The sequence below is a fragment of the Phlebotomus papatasi genome, chromosome 2 (assembly GCF_024763615.1).
Source record: "Phlebotomus papatasi isolate M1 chromosome 2, Ppap_2.1, whole genome shotgun sequence".
NCBI lineage: Eukaryota > Metazoa > Arthropoda > Insecta > Diptera > Psychodidae > Phlebotomus > Phlebotomus papatasi.
The window spans coordinates 77,300,887-77,314,176 of NC_077223.1; the positions used below are offsets into that span (position 1 = coordinate 77,300,887).

Sequence of the window (13,290 nt, forward strand, 5' to 3'; positions counted from 1 at the left end):
TGGAAAAAACATATGGAAATTTCCACTATCTTTCCATACTGTTTTATATGGATTTTTCCACTAGTTTTCTGAAATGTCAAACAAATAAAATGGTGTTGCGACAACTTTTAGAATTTGTTTCCAAACCTTCCGCAAACATTTCTAGTGATTCATGTGGCAATTATAATATAATTAATTATGCGATGCTGCGTTTCGTGTAGATAATAATGAAGTGATTACATTAAATAGGCCGCCAACCTAAAATAATACTGTTTTTATGTCATTTAATATATATTTTAGGAAAAATTATTTTTTTTTATAAAATATTTTTTTATTGCTCAAAGTGTCAATTCTATATTGCTGGTTTATAAAAACATATTATAATCCTCGTAATCTTTGCCGTTTCTATAAAATTCGGAAGTAAAATCATGAGGTGCATGTGACAGCTTCATTTTTTCTCCATTTTATTTTGGTGGAAAAATCCACATAAATTCCACGAGCATTTCCATGGATGTATTCTATAGAAAAAATCCAGCATAAATCCATTAAATTTTCCTTGGAACCTATTATGGAAAATTCCTATGGAATTTTTTAAGGAAAAATAGTGGAAAATTCCAAGGAATTTTTCGCTTGTTATTCCTATTCCGCTTTCTTTTGCAATGGGGGGTGTTGCGATAACTTTTAGAATTTGTTTCCAAACCTTCCGCAAACATTTCTAGTGATTCATGTGGCAATTATAATATAATTAATTATGCGATGCTGCGTTTCGTGTAGATAATAATGAAGTGATTACATTAAATAGGTCGCCAACCTAAAATAATGCTGTTTTTATGTTAATTAATATATATTTTAGGAAAAAAAATTTTTTTTAATAAAATATTTTTTTATTGCTCAAAGTGTCAATTCGTTATTGCTGGTTTATAAAAACATATTATAATCCTCGTAATCTTTGCCGTTTCTATAAAATTCGGAAGTAAAATCATGAGGTGCATGTGACAGCTTCATTTTTTCTCCATTTTATTTTGGTGGAAAAATCCACATAAATTCCACGAGCATTTCCATGGATGTATTCTATAGGAAAAATCCAGCATAAATCCATTAAATTTTCCTTGGAACCTATTATGGAAAATTCCTATGGAATTTTTTAAGGAAAAATAGTGGAAAATTCCAAGGAATTTTTCGCTTGTTATTCCTGTTCCGCTTTCTTTTGCAATGGGGAATGTATCAGAAATACTTGTACAAAATGGCCAACTGGCCCAGTACAATAAATAAATAATTAATTAATTAATTATTTAGTTTAATACGTTTTATATGACCCACAAGCCCTGAGGAAAACCTTCTGCACTTTACCACAAATCGTAAGATTGCTACCCCATAGCAAAATTCCGCAAAAATTCCAATGGAAAACTTGCGTCCAAATGGCTAAATTCGCTGGAATTTGACGCTAAAATTCCACTAAGTTTTCCTATGGAATTTAAAGCCGGAAATTCCATGGAAATCATAGTACTCCATGGAATTTACTAGTACGACATGCTGGAATTCCAGCGTTAAATTCCGCGGTATTCCGCGGAAGATTTATATGGAAACTCACACGTGAAACGTCCGCGGGATAAGCTGGAAAAAACATATGGAAATTTCCACTATCTTTCCATAGTGTTTTATATGGATTTTTCCACTAGTTTTCTGAAATGTCAAACAAATAAAATGGTGTTGCGGCAACTTTTAGAATTTGTTTCCAAACCTTCCGCAAACATTTCTAGTGATTCATGTGGCAATTATAATATAATTAATTATGCGACACTGCGTTTCGTGTAGATAATAATGAAGTGATTACATTAAATAGGTCGCCAACCTAAAATAATACTGTTTTTATGTTAATTAATAAATATTTTCGAAAAAAATATTTTTTTTTACAAAATATTTTTTTATTGCTTAAAGTGTTAATTCGTTATTGCTGATTTAGTAAAACATATTATAATCCTCGTAATCTTTGCTATTTCTGTAATATTCGGAAGTAAAATCACGAGGTGCATGTGACAGCTTCATTTTTTCTCCATTTTATTTTGGTGGAAAAATCCACATAAATTCCACAAGCATTTCCATGGATGTATTCTATATGAAAAATCCAGCATAAATCCATTAAATTTTCCTTGGAACCTATTATGGAAAATTCCTATGGAATTTTTTAAGGCAAATAGTGGAAAATTCCGAGGATTTTTTCGCTTGTTATTCCTATTCCGCTTTCTTTTGCTATGGGGTAGAAACACAATCGATCTGTCACATTTTTTGTAAGACTCTTTCCACACTGAGTTTTTACAACGCAATTTGAATTCAAATGATACCTAAAATTTAACGGTCTTTGTAAATACACCCTAAAATGAAAAAATATTTAAAAGCAAAATGAATTCATTGACTATTCCAAGATTACATACATAATTTTAATTAATTTATTTGCATGGCCGAAATTACACTCAAAGTGGCCGAAATTTGGCACACTTCCCCTAATTGTAATTAATGTGTAATGTAATAACACATTAATAGCTGTACTGCATTTTAATTTTTGTGTTATTTGTTTAAGTAAAATTTGAATCTTTTTATACAGATATAAAACGTTATAAAAATAATGTAATTTTGGAAGAATTAAATCCTTGTAAAAAAGAGCAAACCATAACCTATAAAGCCTGTCTGGTACAGACAATATGTATTCTTGTTAAAGATGTTAGACTAAAAGGGAACATTTAGAGAGCATTCAAAGAACAGTTCCTAAGAAACAGACATTGAATGACCTGAAACTGCTTATTCTTCCTCTTACTGTTATATAATATTATCTATTTATTACTCCTTTTACGCAATTTTCTCTATGAAAATCTTGAATAAGCCAATTATCGGAAATTTTCAATAAAGGAACCCTAATCACAATTATGTCACACTCTAAAACTGTTCTTTCAGCATCTTTATTCACAAAAAAAAACTTGAAGAAAGTCAATCTAAAAAAGATGCCGGATTTCAAGATAAATTGATGTTGAATCTCAAAGTTTGTATTTCACGTCGTAATATTAAATTTTCAGATATATAAAGGTGTTTTCATGAATTACGTGTATGATGATGTAACAGGATATATGAGGTAAAAAGGATACCCGTCTCAGCTCCTCCAGTATATGGATCTTTTTCATTCAATTTATTCAGACACGATTTCGGGCACCTTCCCTACATATACGCGTTCTCCATCGAGCGAATAAAGAAAGGAAAACGTCCTGAATTTCCACCCCTTGTGAGGGTGAAGAATGAAAGCTTCTTTGATTGCATTGTGATCATGGTCGCATATTTTTCCTCTTGGTTTCTCCCATGATTTTCCCTCCCTTATTGTCAATTTTGGGACCAAAAGATGCCTCTTCTTACATGTCAAGCATGTTCAATTCAATAGACTCCACATCCGTTCAGTTCCTCGCTTTGCTTTTATGTCCTTTTGCCACAACAACACCCGACATGGCAAAATAATAAAAAAAAATGTATCGATTCTACTCATTTTTTGCTACACTATTTAAATCATTTGCTTTTTTCTACACCATCACTTCAATTTAAAATTTTTTGCATGGTTTTTCAGTTTTTCTTGTGATGCTCTGCAGTAAAAGTTGCTGGTGGAAAAATTGCAAAACACGTCTTGGCAATTTTTCCTCTCAGATAATTGTGAGATTATTAAATTAGAAAAAACTTTTTCTTTTCCCATAGTAAAAAAAAACAGCTATCCTTGTTGAATACATAACCATGCAAATTACTCGAGAAAATAGTCGTATAAAATTCTATATAACGACCATTTGTGGGTAAATTTCAGGAGCATGCATATTCAAGCCCATTTAGCTGATATCCATTTTATATCGTTTTATTTTAATTATTATGAGCGTTATTCTTGATGATTCAAGTAAATGTGCAAACACAATAGCATAGAGAATTTCAGTGATAATACGAAATTTATTTGATGATTTATTTGATGATTTTTAGATGTTTAATTCAGTTGCTTTGGATTATTTACTAAAATAAATACGCTTTTTATTTGCTGGTGGAGAATAATTTTAAGGAATTATATAGAGTAAATAGTTTGCAGAGAAATACAGTGGTGGCCAAAATAATAGGACCACCCCGGCAAAAACCATTATTTTATCTTTTGTATTTTTTTTATTCCAATTCATTTAAAAATAATTTTGATGTAGAAATCTTCAAATAATTACCTTACGTCGAATACATATTGTTTTGGCCGCAAGAGGTCTCTATTTTTCACAGAATATGTCAATAGTGAAATTCTATTTGAACAACGTAATAGGACCTCTTTTATTTAAATAAATGAATGTGACCTATAAATTGCATAAGTGGAACTAAAGCTCTATAAATGACAATTTTCCAATTTTAGTCCGAATTGAATTTCAGTATTGATGTGTATTCTGTGAAATATAGAGACCTCTAGCGGAAAAAACAACTTTTATTCTACGATGTTAATAATTTGAAGATTTCTACATCAAAATTATGGCAACAAGTTGGAAAAATATACAAAAGTTAAAACAAAAATAAGCTTTACAAGGTGGTCCTATTATTTTGGCCGCCATTTATATAAGAATAAATAATAATTGTTGATTTACTCAGATCAGATGTCCATGGTACGTAATGGAATAGTTGGTTTGATGTATAAAGACAATTAAATACACTCATACTCTTTAAGTCAATTTTTGGGCACTGAACGGGTTAAATGATAGAGGTAATGGAGCGTTTACTACATGATGCATGGGTTTCGGATCCGAATTCTCCGTACAAGAATTAAATCCCGAATAAGAAAAAGAGATTGCAAAGCATCCCCGCTTTGCGTAATGTTCGAACTCATGAGATAGAGCACTCTGTGAATTATTTTTTCGCATGGTCTTTTGGTGCTTACGGGTCTATATTAGTGATTAAATTATTGATACATAAATCACAAAAACATTTTAAAATCGAAAATCCGTAGAAAACTGATCGTTCTAGAATGTTATGGCACAAGTTAAAAGCATAAGGACACATGAAAACAAAAATAAACAAAATTTTACATGCACAAAACAATAAAGGAAAACACACTGAATTCAGCGAGCACACAAAACCAAAGGCGATATTAACAAAGCCTTAAAAATTTAAAAATAATAATAATAAAAGCATAAGGACAGACAAAAAACGTGAATACAGGAAGGATAGGGTAAAGGGTTATTTAATTTGGACAACTTGGCTGTAAATTTGGACAGCTAATCCGCCTCAACAGGACGCCCATTGTTCTTCATTTCATGAACCAATCTTACCAAGTTCTCTTCCTGTTCATGTAAGGGAAACACAGAATGTCACAAAAAGCCCGGAAACTTTCCATATCATTCATTAAAGTGAGTTGACTTCGGTACTCCAAGTACGTGCAGATTCGCTCATTCCTTGGCCTTTCCGGGAGCCTTTCAGGGCATTTCTCACTACATCTCTTTCGTAGAGATAATGCTCCTTTATTTCTCCAGGCATTTGTGCAACCTAGTCATCACAAAAGCTAAAACTTCACGAAATTTCGTGAGAAAAACACCTGTCCAAAATAAGAACCATCACCTCACTGGTAAATGTCTTAAAACATTTCCCATTTTTCACACGAAAAATATAATTCACAAGGCAAATCTCACTTCAGGTCAAATATACAAATCACCACTAGCGTGAATCGACACAATTTTCAATGAATATTCAATAATATCACTCAAAAAAAAGCGAAGAAACATTGTTAGTCCTTCACCACAGCTAAATAAGACTGAAGTAAACACGAAGTTCTGTCATATTTTTCGTAAGCAATTGCGCACACTGAATTTTCAACAAAGCAATTTTAACTCAAATCATATTCAAAATTTAACGTATTTAGTGTTAAAATCTTCCAAAAAGAACAAATATTTAGATAGAATTCATTATTCATAAAATATTGGAATAAAAATCCCTCATTTTAATCAATTAATTTTAGTGTCCAATTTTATCCTCAAAGTGTCCAAAATAAGAAACTGGACAAAATTATGAGCCTTTCCCCTAAGTCATTTACGAATATAAATGTAATATTTATATATTACATTTCAAGACCTTTTTTAAAAATCCAAATTTAACGAAATTGATTGAAAAGTATGCCCTTTAGACTGGTTAAACTTTGATCTTCAAAAATTCAAGATGTCAAGTTTTTAAGTCATAGGTATGTTTGGACGAAATGTTCACCTGTAAGACATCCAAAAAATATCCAAATATAACAGAAATCGTAAGAGCCGTTTTCGAAATAATAAAAAAAAACATGATTTTGAAGGGGATGGAGAAAGATATAGTGGGAAGAAAAAAAAACGTCTGGAGATATTATTTTTTTACTGGGGGTCACATAAGACCATATGTTGCTATCTTTTACCGTTTAAGCTCCAGGACTATAATTTGAGAAAAGCGGATTGTATAACTGCTCTCTCTTTAAATTCGAGCAGTAAAGAATATTACCGTATGTCAGAAAGTCTGCTAATGAGAAGCTCTAATTTATCTATTAGATGTTATACCAGCTTTATATTTATTATTAATACTATATTTGTTGTTCTGTTGTATAATTGTATTATAGGGAGTACTTTTCAATGAACATTTTTTTATTGTAGTTCTTTATGTTAATGCGTTTTTATGCCATGGCCCTTTTAGTGGCAGATTTTATCAATTCTTAAATCCATTTAGATGGAAAAATCGATTGATAGCTGTTGAATAGGCAAATGCGATAGAAGAGTTGAAGCAATAAAAACTATACGTGGTTGTTGGATTTGTTCCATAAAGTTCTCCTGGGAAGATCGTAAAGACATTGAGTGAAGTGTAAAAATTTCCGTACTCTATCCTCCATATAATATTGAAATTGTTAGTACAGTGAAGAATTGAGAGTCATTTTACATATTCATGTCTCGTTTCGTCCAGAAGCTCAGTATACTCCAGGATATTATTTTCAATATAGCCAGAGGAAAAGTGATGAGTGAGGGAAAACCGCATGACACTTTGTATATTACTCCTTCTGCTCTACTCCATTATGTTTCTTGAGCCTTTAATTTCCCTCTTTGCGTCCTCAGATGTCCCCCTTTGGATGTCTTCAAATTTAAAACTTCAACTTTCAGAGATGAAACTAATTCCTCCTACGTAATACATTATACAAATTTTCTTTATCTTGGCGAGGAGGTTAGGGTACCGCTAAGAACTTGAGACATATCCAGCGATATATGTACAACTCTCAATGATGAAAACACACTCACGACAAAATTCTTTGGAGTTGTTCACAAAAGATATATAGCGGGAGATCCTCCACATTGAGAGTCAGAAATCGATAAAATGTGTGCAAAGTACCAGAAAATCTTCCTAATGCATCGTCCATGGGTATTTTTTCTTTCTTCTTTATTTGCCCTACCACATTAAAATGTCTCCTCTCCTAGCTCCTTATATTTTGCAAAATGTTCCTCATTTTATATTAACCACAAACCTTGATGGATTAAAATGTGAATGTATGTATGTGTCTTTTAATCATGAGTGTCTCTCTAGAGAGAGGAATGGAATAACGAAGTACGATATAAATTCACAGAACTGCACCCCCAATGTAAATTGTGAGACAAATTATTTAAAGCTCAGGGGAATGAGGTACTTATAATATAGAGATTTTCAAAGAGAACTTCTTGAGAAAATATTCATCGTTTATTCTTCATCTGCAATTCTTTCGTACCTGCTGTTACTTAATACCACTCAGTCTATTGAAAGATTTGCTTTTTAAGCTCTTATTAACCCATTGAACACAGGATTATATAAAGAGGTTGTTCTTGGAATTTCGTCAAAACATATACCTTTTATATCGCTCTGTTTTGTTCTTTGGCTTATTTATTGGAAATTCAGTTTTATGACAAGTCTCTTTCTCTTATTTAAAATGCTGATCCATGATATATACGTCGTGCAACAGATGAAAATTCAATTGAAAGAGAATATTATGTATTTGAAGAAATTTCAGAACAATACACATTATTATTTGTTGGATTCTATTGTTTGAATTTTACAAAAAGAGCAATTTTATAATATACTTCGATTTTTTATATTTATATGAAATATTAAAATAATAATTTTCCGTAATTAAAATTAGTCAATCTCCTAGTCGTTTTAAAAAGATGAAATAACTCTCAAGATTCGGGAAACGTTTGAACTCATTTGAAAACTCTAATCTAAAAGCTTCAAACTTTATATGGCTTTCCTAGAAAGTTCTCGCATTTATGGAACTGTCGTCATTTGTACATATATAATATTTTGTGATCCAGTTAACTTAAGAAGGAAACGTAATATTAGTAAAACTTTGAGAATTACTTAAAATTGCGAGTATCTTACTATTTCTCTTTATGGTTTATTAAAATGTCGTTACAAATACCAACCCACGAGCCCTTCAAGGAATTTGAACGTAATGTAATTTTGAGAGACTTCCTTTTCTAAGGGATCCTATAGGGGAGAGCCTGCATGTTTGAGATGCGGGTAGTAATAAAGGACACGTTTGACATTTTAGAGACTCGAGTAAGAACACCAAATTGAGTTATTTTAATAAAGTCTAAGATTCTCCAGAAAAGCTATGCAAGCCATTGGGAGGAGACCTCGACCCCGAGGCAGACCTAGGACAAGTTGCCTGAATCAAATTCAGAATCTTGCCTTGGAGAGCCTTGGAATCGAACTCGAACATATTCCTCTTCCTGAAGTGGCGGAGGGTCAACAGGCGTGTGCTGTTAACCCTGATGTCATGGGCCTGCGAATCCAATAGGGATAAGCGATAGAAAATGGTGATGATGATGGTCTATCTAGTGAATTGAATATACTAAGCGCTATACAAGATTAGATTAGATTAGATTAGATTAGATTACAGTGGGGGCGGTTCTTCGCGGAACCGCTGCACCAGGCCTCCTTTTGGGCCCATTATACATTCCCAATTAAATTAATCCCTGTTAAGGGCAAGATGATTCAATCCAGCCCGTTTTTCGGATAAACTCCATTAAATAGGGCGGCTTGAATCTAGATAGGTCTTCATCAAACAGTACCGCTTTACCTAGCAGCACTCGTCTGATGTTTCATAAGCTGGGGCAGTCACACACATAGTGACTGACCGTCTCCTCAGTTTGATTGCATCCTCTGCACATTATGTTACATTGGATACCCATCCTATTCAGATGTTTATTTAGACAGTGACCGGTTAGAACATTAGCAATCTGCCGGGCTCTTCAGCGACTGCCTCCCACCAAGTACGCTGTCCTTTTCTTATCCAAGTTGGTCATTAACAATATGGACACGCGACAATCTGTAGTCGCGGCCTATTCCCTTTGATGAAGTTTTAATGACTCCTGCTGTATAATACAGGGTGGCTGAAAAAAATGCAACAAACTAAAGCGCTATATTATCCTCATTTTTTGTTCAACTTTTTTGAAATAAAGAAAAAATGGCAGTAAATACATCAAAATTTTAGAATATTATCGGTTTTGTTCAATACGATCTTGTTTTGACTTAATTATGGTCTTAAGTCTGTCAGAAAATGCATCGTAGTTTGCACGAATGTCAGCCTTCTGAATGTCCTGCTATTCACGAGGAAGGGCTGCCTTCAGCTCATTGATACTTTGCTATTTTTTAGTCCTAACATTGACCAACAAAATGCTTCTTTTGGAGAAGTCAAACGATTTTGCATCCAAGAATTATGGAGGTCATTGTTTTTTCAAAATGAAGTGCGAAAGACGAAACGTTTGTTTTAGCCAAATCTTATTCGGAGCGTGATTTCTGAGACGTTGTCGAATCTTGATGGAACTTCCATTACTTATTACTGAAATTTTTGTTTGTCCACGACTCCAACACTCCTTCCAGAACAATTTCCAAAAACATATTGGCAATCGTTTTGACGATATAGCCCAAAAACCCCAGTGGAAAGCGATAATTTGTCTTTCAAGGAAGTCCAGACCTTCAAATAGGTGGTCCTTGACTTCCGGTGATCATTCAAACGTCTAAATTATCATATGATCTTTCCTTCAAGTAGACACAATCATTTTGTTTGCACATCAATTGCTCAATTGAAAATTTTTCTTATCAGAAAAAATGACATTCTGGAATTGACCATGAACGTGCAAGCGAATTAACTCCTTCGTCGATCGAGCATAACTTCTTTATGAGGATCGACGATGTCTCTTCCTTTTCAGGATTTTTAAGGCTTCATATAGAGGTCCTTTAACAATATTTATCTCATGGTTATTTACTATCGATGTGTCTCACAGATCGCTTGTCTGCAGATGTGACGCAGATTTCGTTCAATTTGCTTCTTCACTTTAAGGACGATGACTAGCGATGAAGCAATTTTTCTAGACCTCCAACAAAGCATTTTAAAATTCTACTAGTATCCCTGTACCAAGTTATGTTTCGAAAAACGGAAAGTTTAATTACATTCAAGTTTTAAAGAGCCCTAACGATAGTTAGTTTCACATTTCCTGCAAAATATAGCGACATTAAATTGTCACATTTGTGTTCCATTACAGTTTAAAAAAAAACTTTTACAAAATATTATCGAAAATGCTTTTGTAGGCTTTCAGCCGATAAAATAAACTACCACTATGCAGAATATGAAACCGCTGTCACAAGCAATTTGACAGCTATACGCTCTGAAAGTTGTTGCATTTTTTTTCAGCCACCCTGTAGATTTCCTCATTTGCAAGGAAATCCCTACAGCAGGTTCGAGAGCAGTGAAGGCGGTCCTTGCCCCCGCTACCGCGAGGCGGTCCGCTTCTTCATTTGCCGCTATGCCCCTGTGTCTAGGTACCCAATGTAGACCGACGTCACATTTCTGTGAGGCCGCTTCTAACGCATTTTCCTGAGGCGCTATACAAAATTTCAAGATAATTTCCTGAGTTTTGGAAATAATGCCCTAAAGTCAAAACATAAAAAAACTGTTTCAAATATGCCGACTCTCCCTATATCGCAGTTCAAATAACTTTTTAATTTTGTATCCTAAAGTAAAATGAATCATTTTATAGTAACTTCTTAATGGTACACACACCAGTATGTTATAAGAGAAATCGTAAATTCAAAAATTTGTTTTATTATCAAAACAAATAGAACTTTTAATCTTGAACTCGTTGAAAGTCTTTTTAAAGTTCAAGTAATAAGAACGTTTGAGAATGGTGGAATGGGTAAAAAAAAATAACATTTAATAGTATATAATGTGAGAGTGTGGAGACAGAAGTAAAATTGCTGGGGAAGATGAATGGTGTGAGAATTACGAAGAAGCTCCCAGCGCATCAAATCTCACACCCCCCACATTACAAGAGTGCTGAGTGTGTTCTAAAGAAGAGTGAATTTAAAGCATTTCTGAGAGCTTGAAGCAATTTTATATTATTATTTTGTCGTGTGAGAGTGAGATGCTGAGTGAGAGACACTAATTGGAGGACGGACTCGTAACCCCATCGGAGAGTCCTCTTAACACGAAAATCTCATCCCTGGGAAAATCAGTTTGTGTCTCTCTTCTTCACACTTCCTCGACAAGCTCGTTGGGAATTTTCGGGTGAGCTTTCCCATCATGAATTTGTTCGCTTAATCCTATTAATGGAGTGGCAGATGTCATGTGTTTAATTATATTTGGATTGTAAAATCCACCTCACACTTTTCATTCCTTTCTCCTCTCTCTCTCACTATACATTTATATCTCAAAAATATATTATCCTTCCACGTCATAGCACATCAAATCTAAATCCCCAGGAAGGTGTATCCTCTTCAGAGTCTTCTAACAGACACAGACGAGATTATATATAGCATGGCATTTGTCTGGAGGAATGAAGAACAAATTTAAGATAGAGATTTCAATTTATATGCTTTCATATAACCGGAAAAGTACAGTGCGATAGCAAATCTTGCTATCGTCTGTAAATTTTGTGTTTATATATAGAAATTTTTCCGAGAAGAGAGAAAGAGAGATTATATTGCATAAGTATATTTTGAGTGTTTCTTCTCTGCTCAATTGCAGAAATATTGAACGAGGAGGAAACTCGTGTCACAACCACTTGTCACCACGATGGCATCCACAGCTTTGAGTAATCACACCAATAACTTCATCACACCACCATCACCGGAAGGCATCGAAAAATCCACCATCAACTCCTTTGATGACTTTGCCAAGAGTCGAAGTCGATCCACACGAGCCGCCAGCCTAGCTTTACCCAACAATTCCAATCTATTGGATCTCCTAGACACAGAACATCATTCCACATATCTCACACCCATCAATCTCTCACCCACTTCCGCCACCATTCGACGCCACTCTACGCATCATTATCCCAATAGTACCGTGGAAATTCCAGATACCGAAGTCAATCCCGTGGTAAGTTATAGATTTTCACCAGAACTTTGCAAATACGATGCAATGCACAATATCTGGGTGAACATCCCGAGGGCTCTCCATATTGATTCTCAATTATGAACTTCATGGGATTCATAAGTACTCTTGAGACACACTGTGGGAAATATCAATAAACCCTCTATGTTCACTCCAGTTCAAAGATATCCCTCCCAGCACAATCCCTCAATGATAAGCTCTTCCTTTGTGGAAGCAACTATTCCTCAATAGAGGTTGATATTAAAAATCCATTCCATTGCTCTAATTCTTTGAAAATAAAGAGACACCAATGCATATAAATCCTCAATTTTAGCACGAATATTTCATTATGTTTAGGGGTAGAGTTGATCAAACACCTGTTTCACGGGGAACACTTATTGGCAATTTCGTCAAAATATTGAAATTTATTTAAAATATCTATAAAAATACAAGTGATATGACGTTTTTTCATTAATCAAACTTTTCTTACTAGGATAGATCACTGAGGAAAAAACGGGGGTGCGATTAACTTTTTTTCCTCGTAACTTTAACACTTTTCAGGTGTAAAAATATATCAACATTTTTTAATGTTAATTTTACACCTTTCTAAGTGTAAAATTAACATGAAAAAGGGTCACTTTAACCCATAATACACCTAAAAGGCATAATATTTACATCTATTTCGGATCAATAATGCAGGGTAAAATTAACATTTCCGGAATGTTATTTCAACTTTTTCGGATTTCTCTCAGTCATGGTCAAATTTTGTATCCCAATCCAAATGGTATAGGGTGCCAATAGCTCAAGACATGAATTCTTAAAGTGCCAATAGGTGCTCCCTCGAACTGGACTGGGGCAAAAAGTCACAAAACGGATATTTTATTTTTTTACAAGCTACCCTAGCGCCCTAGAAATTTCTAATT

At 33.8% G+C, this 13,290-nt stretch overlaps 1 protein-coding gene across 2 annotated transcripts in view; it reads left to right on the top strand.

The window, feature by feature from the left end:
- Positions 1–13,290, top strand: part of LOC129804444 (uncharacterized) — a 97,301-nt gene that overhangs the window by 64,854 nt on the left and 19,157 nt on the right. For both annotated transcript variants that reach the window (XM_055851755.1, XM_055851756.1), the window contains exon 2: positions 12,020–12,373. In XM_055851755.1, coding sequence (XP_055707730.1) covers positions 12,068–12,373 — 306 coding nt within the window. In that variant the 5' untranslated portion in view covers positions 12,020–12,067. The remainder of the gene's footprint in view (positions 1–12,019; positions 12,374–13,290) is intronic.